This window comes from Python bivittatus, unplaced genomic scaffold (assembly GCF_059951505.1).
Source record: "Python bivittatus isolate LINGU-HERP-01145 unplaced genomic scaffold, Pbiv_v1 ctg000220_np1212, whole genome shotgun sequence".
In the NCBI taxonomy this organism is placed as follows: Eukaryota; Metazoa; Chordata; class Lepidosauria; order Squamata; family Pythonidae; genus Python; species Python bivittatus.
The window spans coordinates 8349230-8366642 of record NW_028277048.1 but is presented as its reverse complement, the minus strand read 5'-3'; the positions used below and the strand labels follow the sequence as shown (position 1 = coordinate 8366642).

The following is a 17413-nucleotide window of genomic DNA, read 5'->3' as shown; positions in this document are numbered from 1 at the left end:
TCCTGCTAGATAAGCAGATGGAAGCTGTGGCCAAAGGGGCCTATGGCCAGCTTTGGCTGGTGCTCCAGTTGCAGACCTACCTGGGGCAAGAAGACTTGACTATAGTTACTCATGCCCTCATCACTTCCTGATTAGACTACTGTAACATGTTCTGCTTGGGACTGCCCTTAAAGAGTTGTAGTAAAGAAACTACAGTTGGTCCAAAATGCAGTAGTGCACATATTTTGGGGCTTCCAGTGAGAGAATAACACTGGTTTTGTACACTCTGCATTAGTAGCTGATTAGTTTCCAGGTCCAATTTAGGATACTGTTTTGTAAAGTTTTCTGTGGCTTGATACTTGGATATTTGCAGGACTGCCTACTCCAGTCAGTATCAACCCAACCAATCAGACCTATCAGGAAGAAATTGCTACAAATCCCATACTCTACGTTTGGGAGGCTGAAGTGAAACGGTGCTGCTTTTGTGTAGCACCACTGACACTGACATTCTTCCTGTTGAGATCAGGCTAGCTCCCCCTTCATAGGTTTTTTTTGGAAAGTATTGAAGACCAGATGTTTCAGTGAGCCTTCCCTAATTTGATGGTACCATCTTTATTTTTTTTTTCTGGTTTTACTGTTGTATTGTTGTGTTTTTATTTTTGCAACATGTTTTACATTGTATTTTTTCTATGTAAGCTACCAAGATTCTTAGAAATATGTCAAATAAATAAATAAATATTCTGGGATCTCTGGGGCCCCAAATGGGATATTGGGTTAAGACATGAGACCTGGGAAGTGCAGATTGTTCATCCCTGCTATAGAGGATGAATTGGAGTGTGGACCTCTTAGTATATGTTGTGTTTGTATGGTGCACAAGTTGCTTGAATGCTGTTGTAAGCCAGATGGCGAGCAAATATGCAGAAGTATTAGTGTGGTTATCAGGGGAACGTTTTTTTTAAAAAAATCTGCTAATTCTGAATGTTAACTTGTTATTCAGTTGTATGAATACAATATCTAGGAAGGCTCCCAGTATTTCTTTGAGAGAGAGCGCTGATGGATGTTTAGGAAGCCATAAGTCATGGCTTTAAACTGAACATCATGGATTAGAGTTTAGTACAGTGTGTGGTTTTGAGGCAGAGACTTACATATTTTCGGGTGATTTGATGGATTGCACTATCCTATTTTCTGTATCCTAGACACTGTCTCATGAGCCAAAAGTCCTGCAAGAAGGGTTGCTTCAACTGGATTCCATCCTCTCTTCCTTGGAGCCTTTGCACCGGCCCATCGAGGAACCTGGTGGTTCAGTCCTGCTGCGGGAATTGGCATGTGCTGGCAATGTAGCTGATGCTACTCTCTCAGCCCAGGCCACCCCCTTACTCCATGCCCTGACAGCGGCCCATGCCTACATCATGATGTTTGTGCATACTTGCCGTGTAGGACAAGTAAGAACTGCTTTTTTGCCTTGTTCATTTCTTTTTTGAGCTTAATGCTGCTTGATATCACCAATGCCTAATTCAGCTGTGGAGTAACATATAATCTCTTCCATTTACAGAGTGAAATTAGAGCTATCTCAGTAAACCAATGGGGTTCGCAGTTGGGTCTGAGTGTGCTGAGCAAGCTGAGTCAGCTCTACTGTTCACTAGTATGGGAAAGCACTGTGTTGCTGTCGTTATGCACACCAAACAGGTATGGGCATCTGATAGATGTGAAACCTACCTTGGTGGTGGTAAATATGCTGGGCTGGAGATGGATAGAGCAAGTATGCTGATTTCTAAATAGTCATTAGGGTCACAAGAACATTATGGTGAAGGCCATAAGTCCAGTGAACCAGTTCAAATGTGTCAGTTGTTCCCTTGGTAAAAGGTGTCAGGAGCTGGGGGAATGCATGTAAGGTATGTTGCAGAATGTGGCAAAGTGGAAGCCCTTTGTTCATCTTTCCTAAACAAGCAAAGGCAGCATGATAAGCCATGAGGAACTTTCTCTCCCGTATCTGTTACACCTCCTTGGAAACAGTTGGTTGAGGAAGAATTCACCAGTAGCTGAAGTGAGCTCCAGCCATTTCATAGCTCCTTCTAGCAGCTCTAAGAACACTTAACAATTCCATTTCTGCTTCTTTAGCTAGGCTTTTTGTATTTAGCCCAAAGTTGTTTGGGGCTTAATTATTCAGTGTGGGGAAGGGAATGACAAGAGACCAAATGGAAATGGCCTGAAGCAGCCTGTGAGCCATCAATGGCTCATTACTGACTGGGATATTGTCTAGGATCCTTGGTCCCTGTGGCACTATAGTGCTTCATTCCATTACTCCAAGTTGCTTACTCTATTTTTTCCTGTTGTGAGAGAAGCCAGTGCATCTACTAGATGCATGCTTCTTGTAGCAGTGTTTGACCTTTCTATGCTTACAGTTTGCCTTCAGGTTGTGAATTTGGCCAGGCTGACATGCAAAAATTGGTGCCAAAGGAAGAAAAAGCTGTACCAAGTGCTACCCAGGGAGCCAAAAAAGCAGGTATGGCTGGGAAACAGATGTTCTTACCTGTGGAGTTGAGATCTAATATGAAATTCAGATTTCCTAACCCATAAGGGCGGGAGGGTGTATTTGGCAGAAAAGCCTTTTGCACTCTGGCCTCTGTGTATCCCTGGTGGCAAAGTATAGTAGCCAGCTATCTTACCAATCTTCTTAGGCTTCCCCTGTACAGCAGTGAAATTATTGTTCTATTTTATGCTTTACTGAAGCAACTTCAAGACTAATAAATCAATTTCTGACCAGGCAAGAAGAACTGACTTAACAGAGGAGGTTGCATATTCACATAACTAATTTTTTCAAATGTTTTCTCTTGCTGGGAAACTATCATTTAATGAGGTGCCTGGGGGAGTTTGACTTTGACAGTTCATCTGAGATTAAGGTTCCTACCTTGCTGTTTGTGGCCTCCTATATGATTTCTGCTTTTGTTCTCTCAAACACTTCACTTAGCCTGCCTTCATTGTACAGGGTTATCATTTTCTAGCTTCTAAAGATTTTCTATGCCTGTAGTGATGCTTCCATTAGGATCTATTGATATCTGAATTAATGAACATTTTAGTTCCTCCTAAGTGAAATTGTGGGGAATAGGCTGGCAGAAGAATGCTTTGAACTAGAACTGAATAATTTATCAGCATTGCTTTTTGCAGATGGTGAACCAGAAGCAGTGGGAGCTGGAGCCATGGAGGCTTCTGCCCAAGGCCTACTAGAAGGAATTGGTCTTGACGGTGACACCCTGGCACCAATGGAAACTGATGAGCCTAGTTCTTCTGATCCCAAGGGGAAATCAAAAATAACCCCAGCCATGGCAGCTCGGATCAAGCAGATCAAGCCCCTCTTATCAGGTGAGAACAGAAACTGTTGGAACCAGTTCAGAAAAAAGAGGAGAGCTTTTGAATGGAATGTCATACCTATGATTCGAGAATTCTAACCACAGTTCTGTTTTGTTACTTGCCTTCCCATTGCAGGTTTGTAAAGGAAAAGGTTTAGAATGTGATCCTTTGATAGCATAGCTATATCAAGATCCCGGAATAATTTTTATGACAGAAATAGGCAGCTTTTTTGGACCAGTGAGCACATTTTGAATATTGGGAGCATATTGTGAGTTCTCTCACTGGTTGCTGTGCCTGGGAGACTTCTGTGTTAACAACATGGCTGCCATGATGATCCTAAGCACAATTTATGAGAAAATAGAATAGTGAATTGCTGCTTAGAGTATTCTCTAGTCTTCTAGAATGTGCCTTTGCTGTTTTTTTTTTTTCCAGGCAGGCCAGTATATAGTATTTCCAAAGTGTTGAGCTACAGCCATGCACCATTATGATATTCTGGGGACCTGGAAAATCTTTTAGTGAGACTTTTGTGAGGCCAAATTCTTATTCTTACAGATAAAGAGACTTGAGACTGGGACACTGCTTTGGAATGCATTACCTTCCTCTTCATTTTTAATAAAGGAAAGTTTGAATTTATTCATTCACTTATTCTCTCTCTCTCTCTCTGTCTCTCTCTCTCTCAGCATCTTCTAGATTAGGACGTGCTTTGGCAGAACTATTTGGGTTGCTGGTCAAACTGTGTGTTGGTTCTCCAGTACGACAACGTAGGAGCCATCATGCTGCTAGCACCACTACTGCTCCCACGCCTGCTGCTCGCTCAACAGCCTCAGCGCTCACCAAACTACTCACCAAAGGGCTTTCCTGGCAGCCCCCACCATATACACCCACACCCCGCTTCCGGTAAGTCCTGCTGACTACTAATTTGGGTTCATCCCACAATGTTTGTGGGAAGGGGAAAGCTTATTCTAGGCTTCTTAGAAAGAAATGTTTTGCTGCTCTTCATAAAGGTTTGAGAAATCAGTAGCACAGTTTTGAGCTTCTTGACTAACAGAATTGTTTTTGCTTCTAGTCTGACTTTTTTCATCTGTTCTGTTGGTTTCACCTCACCAATGCTGTTTGATGAGAGGAAGTATCCCTACCACCTGATGCTGCAAAAATTCTTGTGCTCTGGAGGCCATAATGCTCTTTTTGAGTAAGTCCATGCTGGTTTATTCAGGCTATGAAATAATTCATTAGTTAATTATGATCTTTGAAATTCAAAGATATGGGTGATTAGTTACTGTATCTGGAAATGAAACAGGCAGTTAAGAGAGTGCAGAGCACAGTGCTGTTGTGACAATTGTTGCATCTCTTCTAGAATGAGTCCAATAAATTTTGTTTAATCAGTTTAAAAAAAGGTAGCAATCATATTTCAGCTCAGCAGATTTTAGATAAGGATACACCTCTCAGAAAAGCTGCTGAAAGTTCCACTGCCCTTATAGAGTTTCCCAAACTGGAGGAAGTATGGCTTATGATACTTATTCATAGCAGAGTTTGATGGCTGCAAAGACCTGTTTTGAAAAGTGTTGAGTCAACCCTTGAAAGGATCACGGTAGCGTATGTAGTTCTTCTGAGACCAAAAAAAACAAAAAACCATCCAGATAAAATGATAGCAGCTGTCAAATATCAAGTGAATGCAGTGTTTATGCCAGTGAAGATCCAGGTTTGGAAAGAATATTGGAAGAATCATCTCTTGGTTAAGACAGGGACAGAAACTAATTTAGAAAAGAAAGATCTTTGTGCAGAATCATTTTATGTAAAAGACCAGATAAAACTCATCACAGTACAGTGTTCATAGTTCTTTTGGAACAATCCAACAAAGACATGGCAACAACAATAAAAGACTTCCTTCATTATTGCAAAAGAATAACACATTGTCATCAGCTTGAATTGTTTGGAAGCTAACTATGCACCAGAAAGAAATTCCATGAAAGGATGGTATAAGATTGGGGAATTAAGTATTGAACAACACTTTAAAAAAGGTTTAACCATTGGGTGAAGAAACACAAAATTTCATCAGCCAAACTGTGAAAGGCTGAAGTTACTTTTAAATGAGCTTTAAGACACAACTGTGAAAAAACACTAGTAAATTAAGCAGAAAGTCTAAAACCTGCATAAAACTTAGAGAATGTTTGCCTATTAACATTTGGCTTGAGTATTAAAGGCTTTCAAGACACAGCTATAATCCCAATTGTTACTTTTGAGAATCCACTATCCGGTCATCTTCCAAACAGTGAACTTGAGGCTTTGGATGTCTGAGCAGATCTTTAACTTTTCCATCAGCAGTGAGATCTACAGTAAGAATAATTGTGAGATGAGGAAATTGGTGAAAATACCAGTGATGCATTCTGTTCTAACTAAAATGGAAGAATGGTATTAATAATGTCTAATGAAACGAGGCAGTCCACATAAACTTGGTCCAGTATGATAATGTGACCAGCTCTGTTCCCAGAGTGAGTAGTAAAACGATTCTGAAGAACATTAAAACTGAGGTGGAGAGCAGGACAAGATCCATCCTAAGCACTCTGATCCAAGGGAGTTTTGTCATGTTTTTTTGACTTGGAAATAGATCCCAGAACCTGTACTAGAACAGCCAGCACAGGTATTGGAGAGCCTAACAAAGGCAGAAGGTCTGGTATTCATGGGGCTGGGCGTACAATTCTCAGAAGAAGAAAGGGTGGGTAGAATGAGCAGACAGTTGGCATTGTGTGGATTGTCCTTTCCTTTTATTCAGGCTCAACTGATCCTTAGCTTTAGGAAGGTACCCTATGGCCCAACTCTCAATATTCAGTCATCTGCTGGGGGTCAGAGGAGCTAATGGATCTGATATGGCAGCAGTTGCTGGCACTGGACTAGGAGATTAGAATGAAAAGTGCATACTGAACTTGGCATGGTGGAAACAATTGTGATAGTGGACCCTTCAGGACTGAAGTAGCCTCAGAATCAGCTGCATTGATTGCTTGTTCTGCAAAGACATTTCAAGTGAGAGTAAACAGAGGAACTGGCTACCTGCTAATGGGGGCTTGCTGTAACAATTCTTGTCATAGATAAGATACAGAAAGCTAACTATCCAAGGACATGAGTTAGAAAAGGGAAATGTCTTGAAAGTGGTAGAATGCTTTAGAAAGATGCATGATGTTACCATTGTGGTGGCTGGAATAAAATCTTATATGTAAAGGCACTTAATCTATTTACTACAGTGGCCCAAATTCTTACAGTTCAATCACAGAGCGTTATAAGGAATTAAAGCCAACTCCATTCTTGGCTCCAGTGTTTGGCAACAGTGAGAAAGATTGCCAGTAATGGTTCATGATTGTGAGGAACTTGGAGACAGCACAAGATGATCTAGAAAAGAATCCTTCAAGTCAGTGGTGCAGTTGGTAGATGGGCTCCAGGGCAGAGATATAACCTTGGTGGAATTGTGTAGGAAAAATAAGAACCAAATGCTTAGAGGATATAATCACTTCACTTTCCACCCTCCCCAGGACTTTCAACTGGGCCCTTTCCATGGGAGGCAAAGTTCCAGTTGCTGAAGGACTGGAACACCCAGATTTGCCTGATGGCACAGGCGAGTTTTTGGATGCCTGGCTCATGCTGGTGGAGAAAATGGTGAATCCCACCACAGTGCTGGAATCTCCACATTCCTTGCCTGTGAAGCTGCCAGGTGGGCAGAACTACCTGCAGTTCAGTGCTTTGCGTTTCCTTGTGGTAACACAGAAGGTGAGTAGCTGCGGTTTCTTTCTCCCCCTTTTTCAGCCAAAGCAAAGATTATACAGAAGTGAAATATGTATGACTATATATTCCATTCCACCAGCAGTGTACTTTACTATAGCAAAATTGCTTTGATCAGTGTAAATAAGAATCTATTGTCTTGTGGGATAGGAAAACTGATCTATCTTACATTGTTGTTCAAAATGTTACTGAAATCCTAAATTATTAGCATTTAATGTTTGCTTATACCCCTTGGTTGTATTATCTGTCCCATCCTGTCTTGTATATGTAGAATGTACTATTTGATGCATTCTAACATCCCCCCCCTTTTTATAAGTGATTTTTGTATCTAGAAAGTGCATAGTTCTAACTTCCATTTCTGACTTTACAAGAAGGAAGCTCCATGTAGAGCTACTTTTGCTTGCTTGTCTCCTGTATTGTGCAGGCAGCTTTTACTTGCATCAAAAACTTATGGAACCGTAAGCCACTGAAAGTATACGGAGGACGTATGGCAGAGTCCATGTTGGCTATCCTGTGCCACATCCTGCGTGGAGAACCAGTTATCCGTGAACGTCTTGGCAAGGAGAAAGAGGGAGCACGAAGTGAGGAAGAGGCAGGGCAAGAGGAAGGTGGTGCCCGAAGGGAGCCCCAAGTGAACCAGCAGCAGCTACAACAGGTAGAAATCAATCTATTATTTTAGTGCTTTGCAAAGGTTGCATTCTTGGTTTAAGCCCTTCTCTTTTGGGGATGTAGTTGACTTTTAACTGAGTCTTCTGGTTGTCTTCTGCTTGCATATCCAATCCCTTTATGAAGTTTTCTGCCTCTGCCTATTTTCAGCTGATGGACATGGGCTTTACACGAGAGCATGCTATGGAAGCTCTGTTGAACACCAGTACCATGGAACAAGCCACAGAGTATCTTCTGACACATCCTCCACCCCTTATGGGTGGGGTTGTAAGGGTGAGGCAACCTAGCAGTTTAAGACTATTTGATTTATAGAAATTTCTTAGCTTCCTTTATTCTAGATTGTTCATTCCCAGTCTTTGTTCTTTTGAGGGCTGCATTGCCTTGGAATTGGGGGGTCCACATGTTAGTGATGAATGGGCCTTAAGCCAGCTGCAAGCAGAGCCAAAAAGGGTGGGACAGACCATTTCCCCTCCTTTTGATATATCTTGTTTTGCTTTGTATCTTTTTCTGTTTTTATCACAGCAGTTAAGCTTGGGTTAGTGTGATTGTGATGCTCTTAGCTTGGAAGATTTCTTTGATGAGTGTACTGAAAAGAGGGCTCTACTCCCACCTGAATGTTATATAGATTTAGTTGATAAAACTGTCTAGCTTCCTTTAGGCTGAAGATTAAGTTGGATTCCAGTAGCCAATCACTAATCTTCCAGCGCTGTTTGTGGGTTGTCTGGCAGGATCTCAGCATGTCCGAAGAAGATCAGATGATGAGGGCCATTGCTATGTCCCTAGGACAAGACATCCCCATGGACCAAAGAGCTGAATCCCCAGAGGTAAAAAACCCCAAAGCTATCATATTGTGATTCAGAATGCTGGATTGAAAAAAATATTGCTGAAGTTTAGTGGAAAGAAGTCTTTATGGCTCCGTTCTTATATTTAAAAGTTTCAGAATTGTGGTGAAAAATTGTGATCATAACAACTAAGGCCCAACTTTTATTGACAATAATAAGATAGCTGCAGACAACAAGAATTTATTTATTTATTTGGTGGGAGGTAAGCAGTTTAGTTTCTAATATTTCAAAAACCACTTGTGCTGGTTTTGACTTACAAAGCTTTATAAAGTCCTTGGCACTGAAATAATTACAGGCGTATCTCTTCTGCATAGAGGTGGCCTGCCCAATTTATCCAGTGCAAACCTCCCCCCAACATCTTTTAATGGATCCGCCATGTAGGGGAGGTGAAGGGAGCGGGGGAGTTTTTATGCTGTAAACTGCCAAGAACCATTTTTGTTAAAACCAGTGGTATATAAACAAATGAAGTAAATATAAACCAGCTACTCTTTCTTTCTAGGAAGCTGCTTGTCGAAAAGAAGAAGAAGAACGCAAGGCTCGAGAGAAGCAAGAGGAGGAGGAAGCCAAGTGTCTGGAGAAGTTCCAGGATGCAGAACCTCTTGAGCAGGAAGAGTTGCACAACTTCACTGACACCATGCTACCTGGCTGCTTTCACCTGCTGGATGAGCTCCCAGATACAGTGTACCGTGTCTGTGACCTCATCATGACTGCCATCAAACGTAATGGGGCTGATTATAGAGATATGATCCTCAAACAAGTTGTGAATCAGGTAGATTAAATTCTTATGCTAAGAAAGCATTGCCTCAGTATTTTCTTAAGATGGGGGGTTATCTTAGATACTTTAGGGGAAAGAAAAATATCTTTCCAGGAGCTTTTGACTATAATTGCCAACATCTTTAGCCAAAGCCATACCTCCTTGGGCCTAATGAGAATTGCAGCCCATAATATCTTGAGTATCTGGATCAGACTGTTCTACATTTCTCTGCATACTAGGGACAAACTAATATATACTAATAAGCTACGAACTTTGGATTGAATTGGAGTTTAGATTTGAGATCTTATAAGGCAAATGATCCAGGTGGTCTTTAGCTACAGTTTTATTATCCATGGTTTCGCATGTCCTGGTTTTGGGCACATCATTATGTTTGGAGGATTTCAGAGTGGGGGGTTTTGTCTCTGTGTTTATGTGTATTATTCATAAAATATTTTTTTCAAGGTCTCATGATTCATGGTTGTTAAGTTAAACAGGCCCCCATCACCTTTATATAATTTTTGGAGCAATATACAAGATGGGTGAAATATTCAGGAAAAGTCAATAATCCAATGATAAGTAGCACAGATATTTCACATGTATGTAGTTGATGACAAACAAAAAATACATGTTTGTTAAATATAACGGTATATACATAGTATTTAACTTTCACAAATAGCAAAAAAAAAATCCACTTCTGTCTTGGGAAACATTCATACTGTATTTAAAGTAATGCCCAGGTTGAAATAAAAATACTAGAAGATCCAGGATGAAACATCTTGCAAGCATGACATTCAGTTCTGGGTACTGTGTAAATGGAAAAGTGATTTCATTAATAAAACAGGAACATAACATAGCTCATAGAGGGCTATTGACCCAGGTATGATCCTGCTGATTGGCTTCTTGGTGCCACTGATAACATACTTTTCTTTTGGCAGGTGTGGGAAGCTGCTGATGTCCTCATCAAGGCAGCTCTGCCCCTCACTACAAGTGATACAAAGACTGTCTCTGAATGGATTAGCCAGATGGCTACCCTACCTCAGGCCTCCAATCTGGCCACACGTATCCTGCTGTTAACTTTACTATTTGAGGTGAGGCGGATAACTGTGGTTTGAGCCCAGGAAAATATGTGGCTTCTTTAAGGAGGTGCCAGCAGTACAGCAAGTGCATGCACAGCAGATCCAAGATATCTTTTCCACTTTGGATCCAAATAGCTGTCTTTCAGTACTTTCTTGGGAAGATTGGGTGGGAAGTGGTGGGGGTGAGCAAGACACAGCATTAAAGTGTTTAAATTAACAGTTTACATGTTTCATTATAGATAGTAGCTTGCTATGTATATATATGTGGCTAATTGTCTTCTTCCTGTTTCATTGTTTTGATTGCTAAGTATTACTCCCACCGCAAAATTTCAAGTATAGATGGGATTAGATCTAGGTTCTACCACTTAATTCATTCCGTTTTTATTTGTTGGCTCCTTTATTCATGTGATGGTATGTGGGAAAGACCTTGAGAGACCGGGCCAAGAGACCCTACCAAGGGACAGTCAGATAAGAGACAGTATAGCTCACAACTAGATAGTGGGCAGGGCAAAAGGCTCAGAAGGGATCCTCCCTAGTTTCTTGGGCTGTAAAGGAGATGGGGGAAAAGATGTACTTTCAGACTTGCAAGATTCTGCCAATGTAGCTTTACAATAAAGTAGAATTAGCTCATCTGGTTGTGATTCTTATCTGGTTTAACCTGCAAGGCCAACAATTCACCCGTAGCCACTTTTTTCAACACTGAATGTCACAGTGAAGAATCATGAAATGCCGGATCTTCAGCTGATCATGGATAGGATATAGAGTTTACTCTGAATTTCTGCAACAACTATCAATAGTTAATTTCTCTGCCAAGAAAAAGTCAGTTTTGGAGCCAGTACGCTTTTATACAATTAAGATGATACCTAGAATTCTATTTGTTAAAACAGAAATAGGCAGCTTATATCCTCTGGATGTGTTGGCCTGCAGCTATCACTGGCTTAACGTTGGCCATTCTGACTGGGGTGGATGGCAGTTGAATTCCAAAATACCAGATGACATCAGCTTGCCCATTTAAAGTATATATAAGCAATTCTTTTTGAATTCAGGTAGATGGCAAAGTTCTCTGTAGAAGAGCAGTTGCTTGGCAGTATGAAGATTCTAAATGATCATATGTTCAGTGGTCCACTTCTTACTTAAGCATTCATGTTACTATATTTAATGAACATTTTCAGGTGGAAAGGAATATAATAAATTAACTAAATCAAAGGGAGAGAAATAAGAGCTCTAGACTGCATTCCATGCTACCTAATTCTATGAGTTTAGCTTTTTTCCCCTTCACATGTGAGCTAAAGTCCTGTGCAGTAAAGTGGATTTTAAGTTTCAGGCTATAACATCTTGAATGCCTTTTTGGTTGTCTATATAGTAGGTGAAATAGTTTGTTTTGGTACAGTGGTGAACACTTTATCTTGATTAATTCCTCTTTGCTGCATGGATATTGAGCTTTTCGCTTTTAACTGCCTATAGGAGTTGAAGTTACCATGTGCTCGTGTAGTAGAATCAAGTGGAATTCTCAATGTTTTGATAAAACTGTTGGAAGTGGTACAACCTTGCCTCCAAGCTGCCAAGGAACAGAAGGAAGTGCAGACACCAAAGTAAGTAATAAACTGGATATGGACTGAAGTTGGAAAGCCCTAACCTAGTGTCAGCTTTCCAAATTTGTGCTGTACTGAGGTTTTGCTTCAGGCTTGTTTGTGCTTTGAATTACAGTTTGATAATTGTATTTGTGATGGTTGAGTAATATAGGATGCATTTACTAACCTAGGTCTGGGTTGGGTTTCTGTCTGCTGTCAGGTCTACAGCATTGGAGTTCCATGCATTTCAATGTAGCTGGACCAAAAGCTGGAAAGGCCAGAAGGCTTTGGCAATATTGTTATCTTGGCAGGGTTACAATCTTGAATGGGCTACAGCATCTTAGTCTAAACCAGACCAACCTAATGAGATTGTTTTTGAATGTACCTGCACAGAAAGATAGAATATAAATTTTAAAAAAAATTGCTGGCATTCCTGGCCTTATCAACTTTCTCCTATAGGTGGATCACCCCTGTGCTGCTGCTAATTGACTTCTATGAGAAAACTGCTATCTCCTCCAAGAGAAGGGCCCAGATGAACAAGGTATGAGCCCAGATGGTTGTAGGGGAGATGCAAGTTCTTGGTGGAAAGAAAGGTTCTGGCTGTTAGAGGTGGTAAAAGCATTCAGACCAGATAAACCTTTGTGCTAATTTCCCCCAAAGTAAATGCTCTCATGCTGTTAATCCAAGCTGTGCTAATATTTCAGCAGCACAAAATATAGTTCTAGGCCTCCTCAGCAAAATTTGATGCATATGTATCATTCTAGTTCCATTATCCAGTTATACAAGGCTTTAAAAATCAAATTGCTCTGTATGTATCCAACTGTCCAAGATTATTTTTCAACAGATACAGTATTCTCATCACAGTGAATCTTCAGTTTATTTTTTCACTGTACCAAATATATACAGTACATCTCAACTGAAGATGTTTACTGAATATGCAGAAAATAAGAAAGGGAAGGAATGACAACCTCTCCAACAAAAGCTTTGTTGACCAAAGGTTTTGTTGCACTCTAAGGATTAATAGATAAGGCATAATCCTTTGGAAGCTATGCAGGTGGTTGGGACCAGCAACTCAGTCGTTAGGTGAAGCAGTATCTAAGTGAAACAGCAACTGTGCTTATGATCTTACTTAGCTTTCCTTTGTTTTACAAACCTGAGAAGGTCATAAATGCAAGGATTGGTGGTAACTGAGAACGGTTGCTGTACAAGGCAGTCGCTAAATGAGGACTACCTGTATCTACCTCATCAAATTTATTTGACAAAAAGAACAGTAGCCAATAAAATTTCATTGTTACTCAAGCATTCACAATGAATTCTCCCAGATGCCAAAAGATTTGTCTTAAGATGCAATATTCATTCATTCATTCATTCATTCATTCATTCATTCATTCATTCATTCATTCATTCATTCATTCTTTCCTTCATTTATCAGTCAAAATGGATCTGCTGCCTATTCTTCCAGTTCAAGGTTTTTCCCAAGATTAGGCAAGACTGATCACACCCTCTGCTGCTCACATCTTCTTGACTATTCTAAAGTCAAAAAATAAAACTTGAGAGTCCCTTTGGGGCAAGTGCATGTATATGGCTCAGTTCTTTTTCTTTATATCTCTTCTGCTGCTTTAAGTGAAATATATTTTATAGCTGGATACAATCTTTAACAGAAAAGAATATTAAAATGTCATGTTCACAAAATGAATTTACATCCTACTTTTGATTTCAGAGGTGGTTGAAGAGTATTTAGAAGAAGGTTGGTGGATGTTACTTCACACATCATGCAAAATAAGACACAGATACAGTTTCCACATTTTGTTTAGCTGTTAAGGAAGGATGTGTGAATGTAGGTTGTAAAATTGGAAGGACAAAAGATTAACCTTTGTCAAATTAATGATAACTTTGATATTTGTGTTGTGTGAAGTGATGTAAAAGGGTAGAGTGGCTCTGAGCATACACTGGGTACCTTTAATCGGTACTAAGTGAGTGTAGCCCCTTTGGGAAATTTAAAGGGGTATATGGGGTAGGACTACAACTGATAGGCTCCAACACTTGTACTACTTGCAGTAGAGGTTTAAGAAGTTAATTGGCTTTCTTAAACTAGCATATTGACAAGCATTTGCCTCTAGTTTTAGTTTGGCATATTTTATTTTGATCAGTGACCAGTGCAGCACCTAGTTTTGCAAATAAAGGCAAACAATCATTTTCTCCTGCGCTGGTTCCATTTGTTTTACATCATCCAACATTTGCCATGGTGTTTTTAATCTGAAATGGTGCCTTGCCTCATTTTAATCTCCTAGGGCTTGCTTTTGAGTGGACATGCCTAGAATTTCAATGTAGGGTGCTTCTAAGAGTCTTCTTTTTTCCTCCAGTACCTTCAGGCTAATGGCAACAATTGGCGTTGGTTTGACGATCGTTCAGGCCGATGGTGTAGTTACAGCGCAAGTAATAATAGCACTATTGACACAGCTTGGAAAGCGGGAGAAACTAGTGTTCGTTTCACTGCTGGCCGGCGGCGCTACACGGTGCAGTTCACCACAATGGTGCAGGTATAAGCTTTCCATTTTCTGCTCAAGTGTTTGGTTTGGGATGAGCACGTGGGGTGATTCTAATCCTCTTGTATGTTTCCTGGCCGCAAAGGTGAATGAAGAAACTGGAAACAGAAGGCCAGTAATGCTGACCTTGCTCAGGGTTCCTCGACTTAGCAAGACTGTGAAGGAAGGTAGTGGACCAGAACTGGAGAGAACCTTGGAGGAAGGGAAAGAAATGGAAAGCAAGGTTAAGGAGGAGAAGGCAAATGGTACTAAATCATATTCTTAGCTCTGTTTTTTACAACAACCCATAGATTGAACTTGCTCCCTCACATCTGTTTTCTCTCACCCTATCAGATAGCCCTGTGCCTGCTGACAGCCTAGCCCCAGAGAAAGAAGCACCACCAGAAGAGGTGAAACCCTCAGAAATCCTAATCCAAGGGCTGACAGAGGAGATGGTGACAGTGTTGATCCGGGCCTGTGTGAGCATGTTGGGTGTGCCTGTGGAGCCAGACACTCTGCACGCCACGCTGCGCCTCTGTCTGCGCCTCACCCGCCACCACAAATACGCCATGATGTTTGCCGAACTCAAGAGCACGCGCATGATCCTGGGCTTAACACAGAGCTCTGGATTCAACGGCTTCACCCCTCTTGTCACCCTGCTTTTCCGACACATCATAGAGGATCCCTGCACATTGCATCACACCATGGAGAAGGTATAGTTGTCCTTGTGCTATCTACGCCAGGGAGGAGGTGGAGCCATAATTGCTTGCTTTCCCGGATAATGTATATATTGATGAAAAGGCCTGGCTCTGCTCAGCACTGGGAATAAGTTAGTTCTGTATTCATGGAGTCATAGTGTTGTAATGAAATGCGGGATCATTTAGGCTGATGCCCTGTTCCACTTAATACAGAATCTGCAGTGCAAGAAAGCACTGCAAGATGGCAAGATATCTGGCAAAGGGATATCTACTTGTTCTTAAATACAGTTTCCGCCACTGTACTAATTTATAAATTGCATTCTCAGTGCCCAAGGCAACGTACAGTGCAAATAACAATCAAATATGTATACTCAGAAACACATTATGTTAAATTATAATATAGAATTCCAGATGCAGCTTGACCAGATGGCATAGAGTGATTTCAGCACTGTATTTCTACCGATTCAATCTAACAACTCATTAGCTTTTTTTTTTTTTTAGCAACTGCATCCCATTGCCAGCTCCTGTTTTAGTTGATCCTGTGACATGAGTGGCTGTCAAGGCAGGTCTCCCTAATTCAGATATTTGTAGTTTTATTCTATCTGTATTCCTATATAAGTGCAGGTCTCATACAAAATGATTGTGAGAAAACTCTGCTTTCTCTTAGCTGTCCTGCTTTTTATTTCAGACTTTGCATCTGAGATCCCAGTAGACTGATCTGTGGTATTGATTTTTCAGATGCCTTCACTCACCTGCCTCTTCCTTTTTGTCATCTCTAGGTTGTACGCTCAGCAGCCACTAGTGGAGCAGGCAGCACCACTTCAGGTGTGGTGTCGGGCAGCTTGGGCTCCCGAGAGATCAACTATATCTTGCGAGTGCTGGGCCCAGCTGCTTGCCGAAATCCTGAGATCTTCACTGAGGTAGCCAATGGTTGCATTCGTATTGCCCTGCCTGCTCCCCGTGGCTCCGGAACTGGTAAGTAATTCATAACTCTGCTGGTTCTCCTGCAGTGACCAGACTAGTGTGTGTGCAGGCATGCCAGAACCTGGATTTTGACTGTTCATATTTGAGACAGAAGATGATCTGGATCAGGGATAAGGAGGAAGATTGCTTTCCATAGTAGACCTTTTGTGTAACCCCCCCCCCCTCAAAAGCAGATATAAACATGGTGAACTCCATTCCCCTTTCCATCCTCTTTTTCCAGGTCTTGTTTGTAATGTTGGCGGCTCTAGTTCTTTTTATTCTTTCTCCTTTTGCTCCCCAAGCCTCTGACGACGAGTTCGAGAACTTGCGGATTAAGGGCCCTAATGCTGTGCAGTTAGTGAAAACCACTCCAGTTAAACCTTCACCACTACCTGTCATACCTGATACGATCAAGGAGGTGATCTATGACATGCTGAATGCTCTGGCTGCCTATCATGCCCCTGATGAAGGTACATTATACCTGGGGACAGAATAGAAGGGAACTCTGTATGTTTGACCCCATAGCTTTTGACTGCTGAAGTGTCCGTGCCTTTTTATTGGGAACCCTATTTTAAACAGTCCTGCCATTTTCCCCAAATGTACCGTATACATTGTTGAAGCCAGCGCTAGTATGAACTTTTCCCTTGTCCCTAGAAAGAGCAGTTCCGACGGGGTTCTTAGTTTTTCTTTCAGCAAGTCACACAGTAAGAAAAGTATCTTAAGTTATAAATACCTTACCTTTCTGGAAAAGGTAACTCTGTTTTGGCCAAATTGTGCAAGCTTAACACTGCTTTCTCCTGAGAATGTACTACCTGTGGACCTGCTTTTGTTTCTCTGTTTCCAGTAGACAAATCTGAACCCAAAGCAAATGCTACTAATCAGGAGGTGAGCCAGATTCTACAAGATATGGGGGACGATGTGTATCAACAGTACCGCTCTTTGACCCGCCAGAGTAGTGACTTCGATTCTCAGACAGGCTTTGGCATCAATGTGAGTCCCTCTGAGTGTCTCTGCAGCCAACACTCTAAGTAGTTCTGTTAATTCTAGGATAACAAGTGGCATAAAAATGTGTCTGCTTGTCATGTATGGAACTCCATCCCATTTGGTGCATTTTAAGTCATTCACTATGTCTTCCCATTCTTTCTCTCTAGGCTCAAGTCTTTGCTGCTGATAGTGCAGCCTCTGAGATTCCCCAGTCTGGAACTCCCCAAGGCGATGGTGCG

General features: G+C 41.3%; 1 protein-coding gene across 3 annotated transcripts in view; it reads left to right on the top strand.

Annotated features, from left to right (window-relative positions):
- The window catches only part of HUWE1 (HECT, UBA and WWE domain containing E3 ubiquitin protein ligase 1), a 111240-nt gene that overhangs the window by 63661 nt on the left and 30166 nt on the right, over window positions 1-17413 (top strand). For all 3 annotated transcript variants that reach the window (XM_088137784.1, XM_088137783.1, XM_088137782.1), the window contains exons 26-46: window positions 1176-1421; window positions 1532-1665; window positions 2382-2482; window positions 3145-3339; window positions 4008-4224; window positions 4394-4516; window positions 6849-7083; window positions 7520-7750; window positions 7912-8034; window positions 8490-8585; window positions 9103-9372; window positions 10293-10445; window positions 11898-12025; window positions 12464-12545; window positions 14368-14544; window positions 14636-14795; window positions 14884-15242; window positions 16007-16202; window positions 16493-16660; window positions 17035-17180; window positions 17342-17408. In XM_088137784.1, the coding sequence (XP_087993910.1) occupies window positions 1176-1421; window positions 1532-1665; window positions 2382-2482; window positions 3145-3339; window positions 4008-4224; window positions 4394-4516; window positions 6849-7083; window positions 7520-7750; window positions 7912-8034; window positions 8490-8585; window positions 9103-9372; window positions 10293-10445; window positions 11898-12025; window positions 12464-12545; window positions 14368-14544; window positions 14636-14795; window positions 14884-15242; window positions 16007-16202; window positions 16493-16660; window positions 17035-17180; window positions 17342-17408 (3607 nt within the window). The remainder of the gene's footprint in view (window positions 1-1175; window positions 1422-1531; window positions 1666-2381; window positions 2483-3144; window positions 3340-4007; window positions 4225-4393; window positions 4517-6848; window positions 7084-7519; window positions 7751-7911; window positions 8035-8489; window positions 8586-9102; window positions 9373-10292; window positions 10446-11897; window positions 12026-12463; window positions 12546-14367; window positions 14545-14635; window positions 14796-14883; window positions 15243-16006; window positions 16203-16492; window positions 16661-17034; window positions 17181-17341; window positions 17409-17413) is intronic.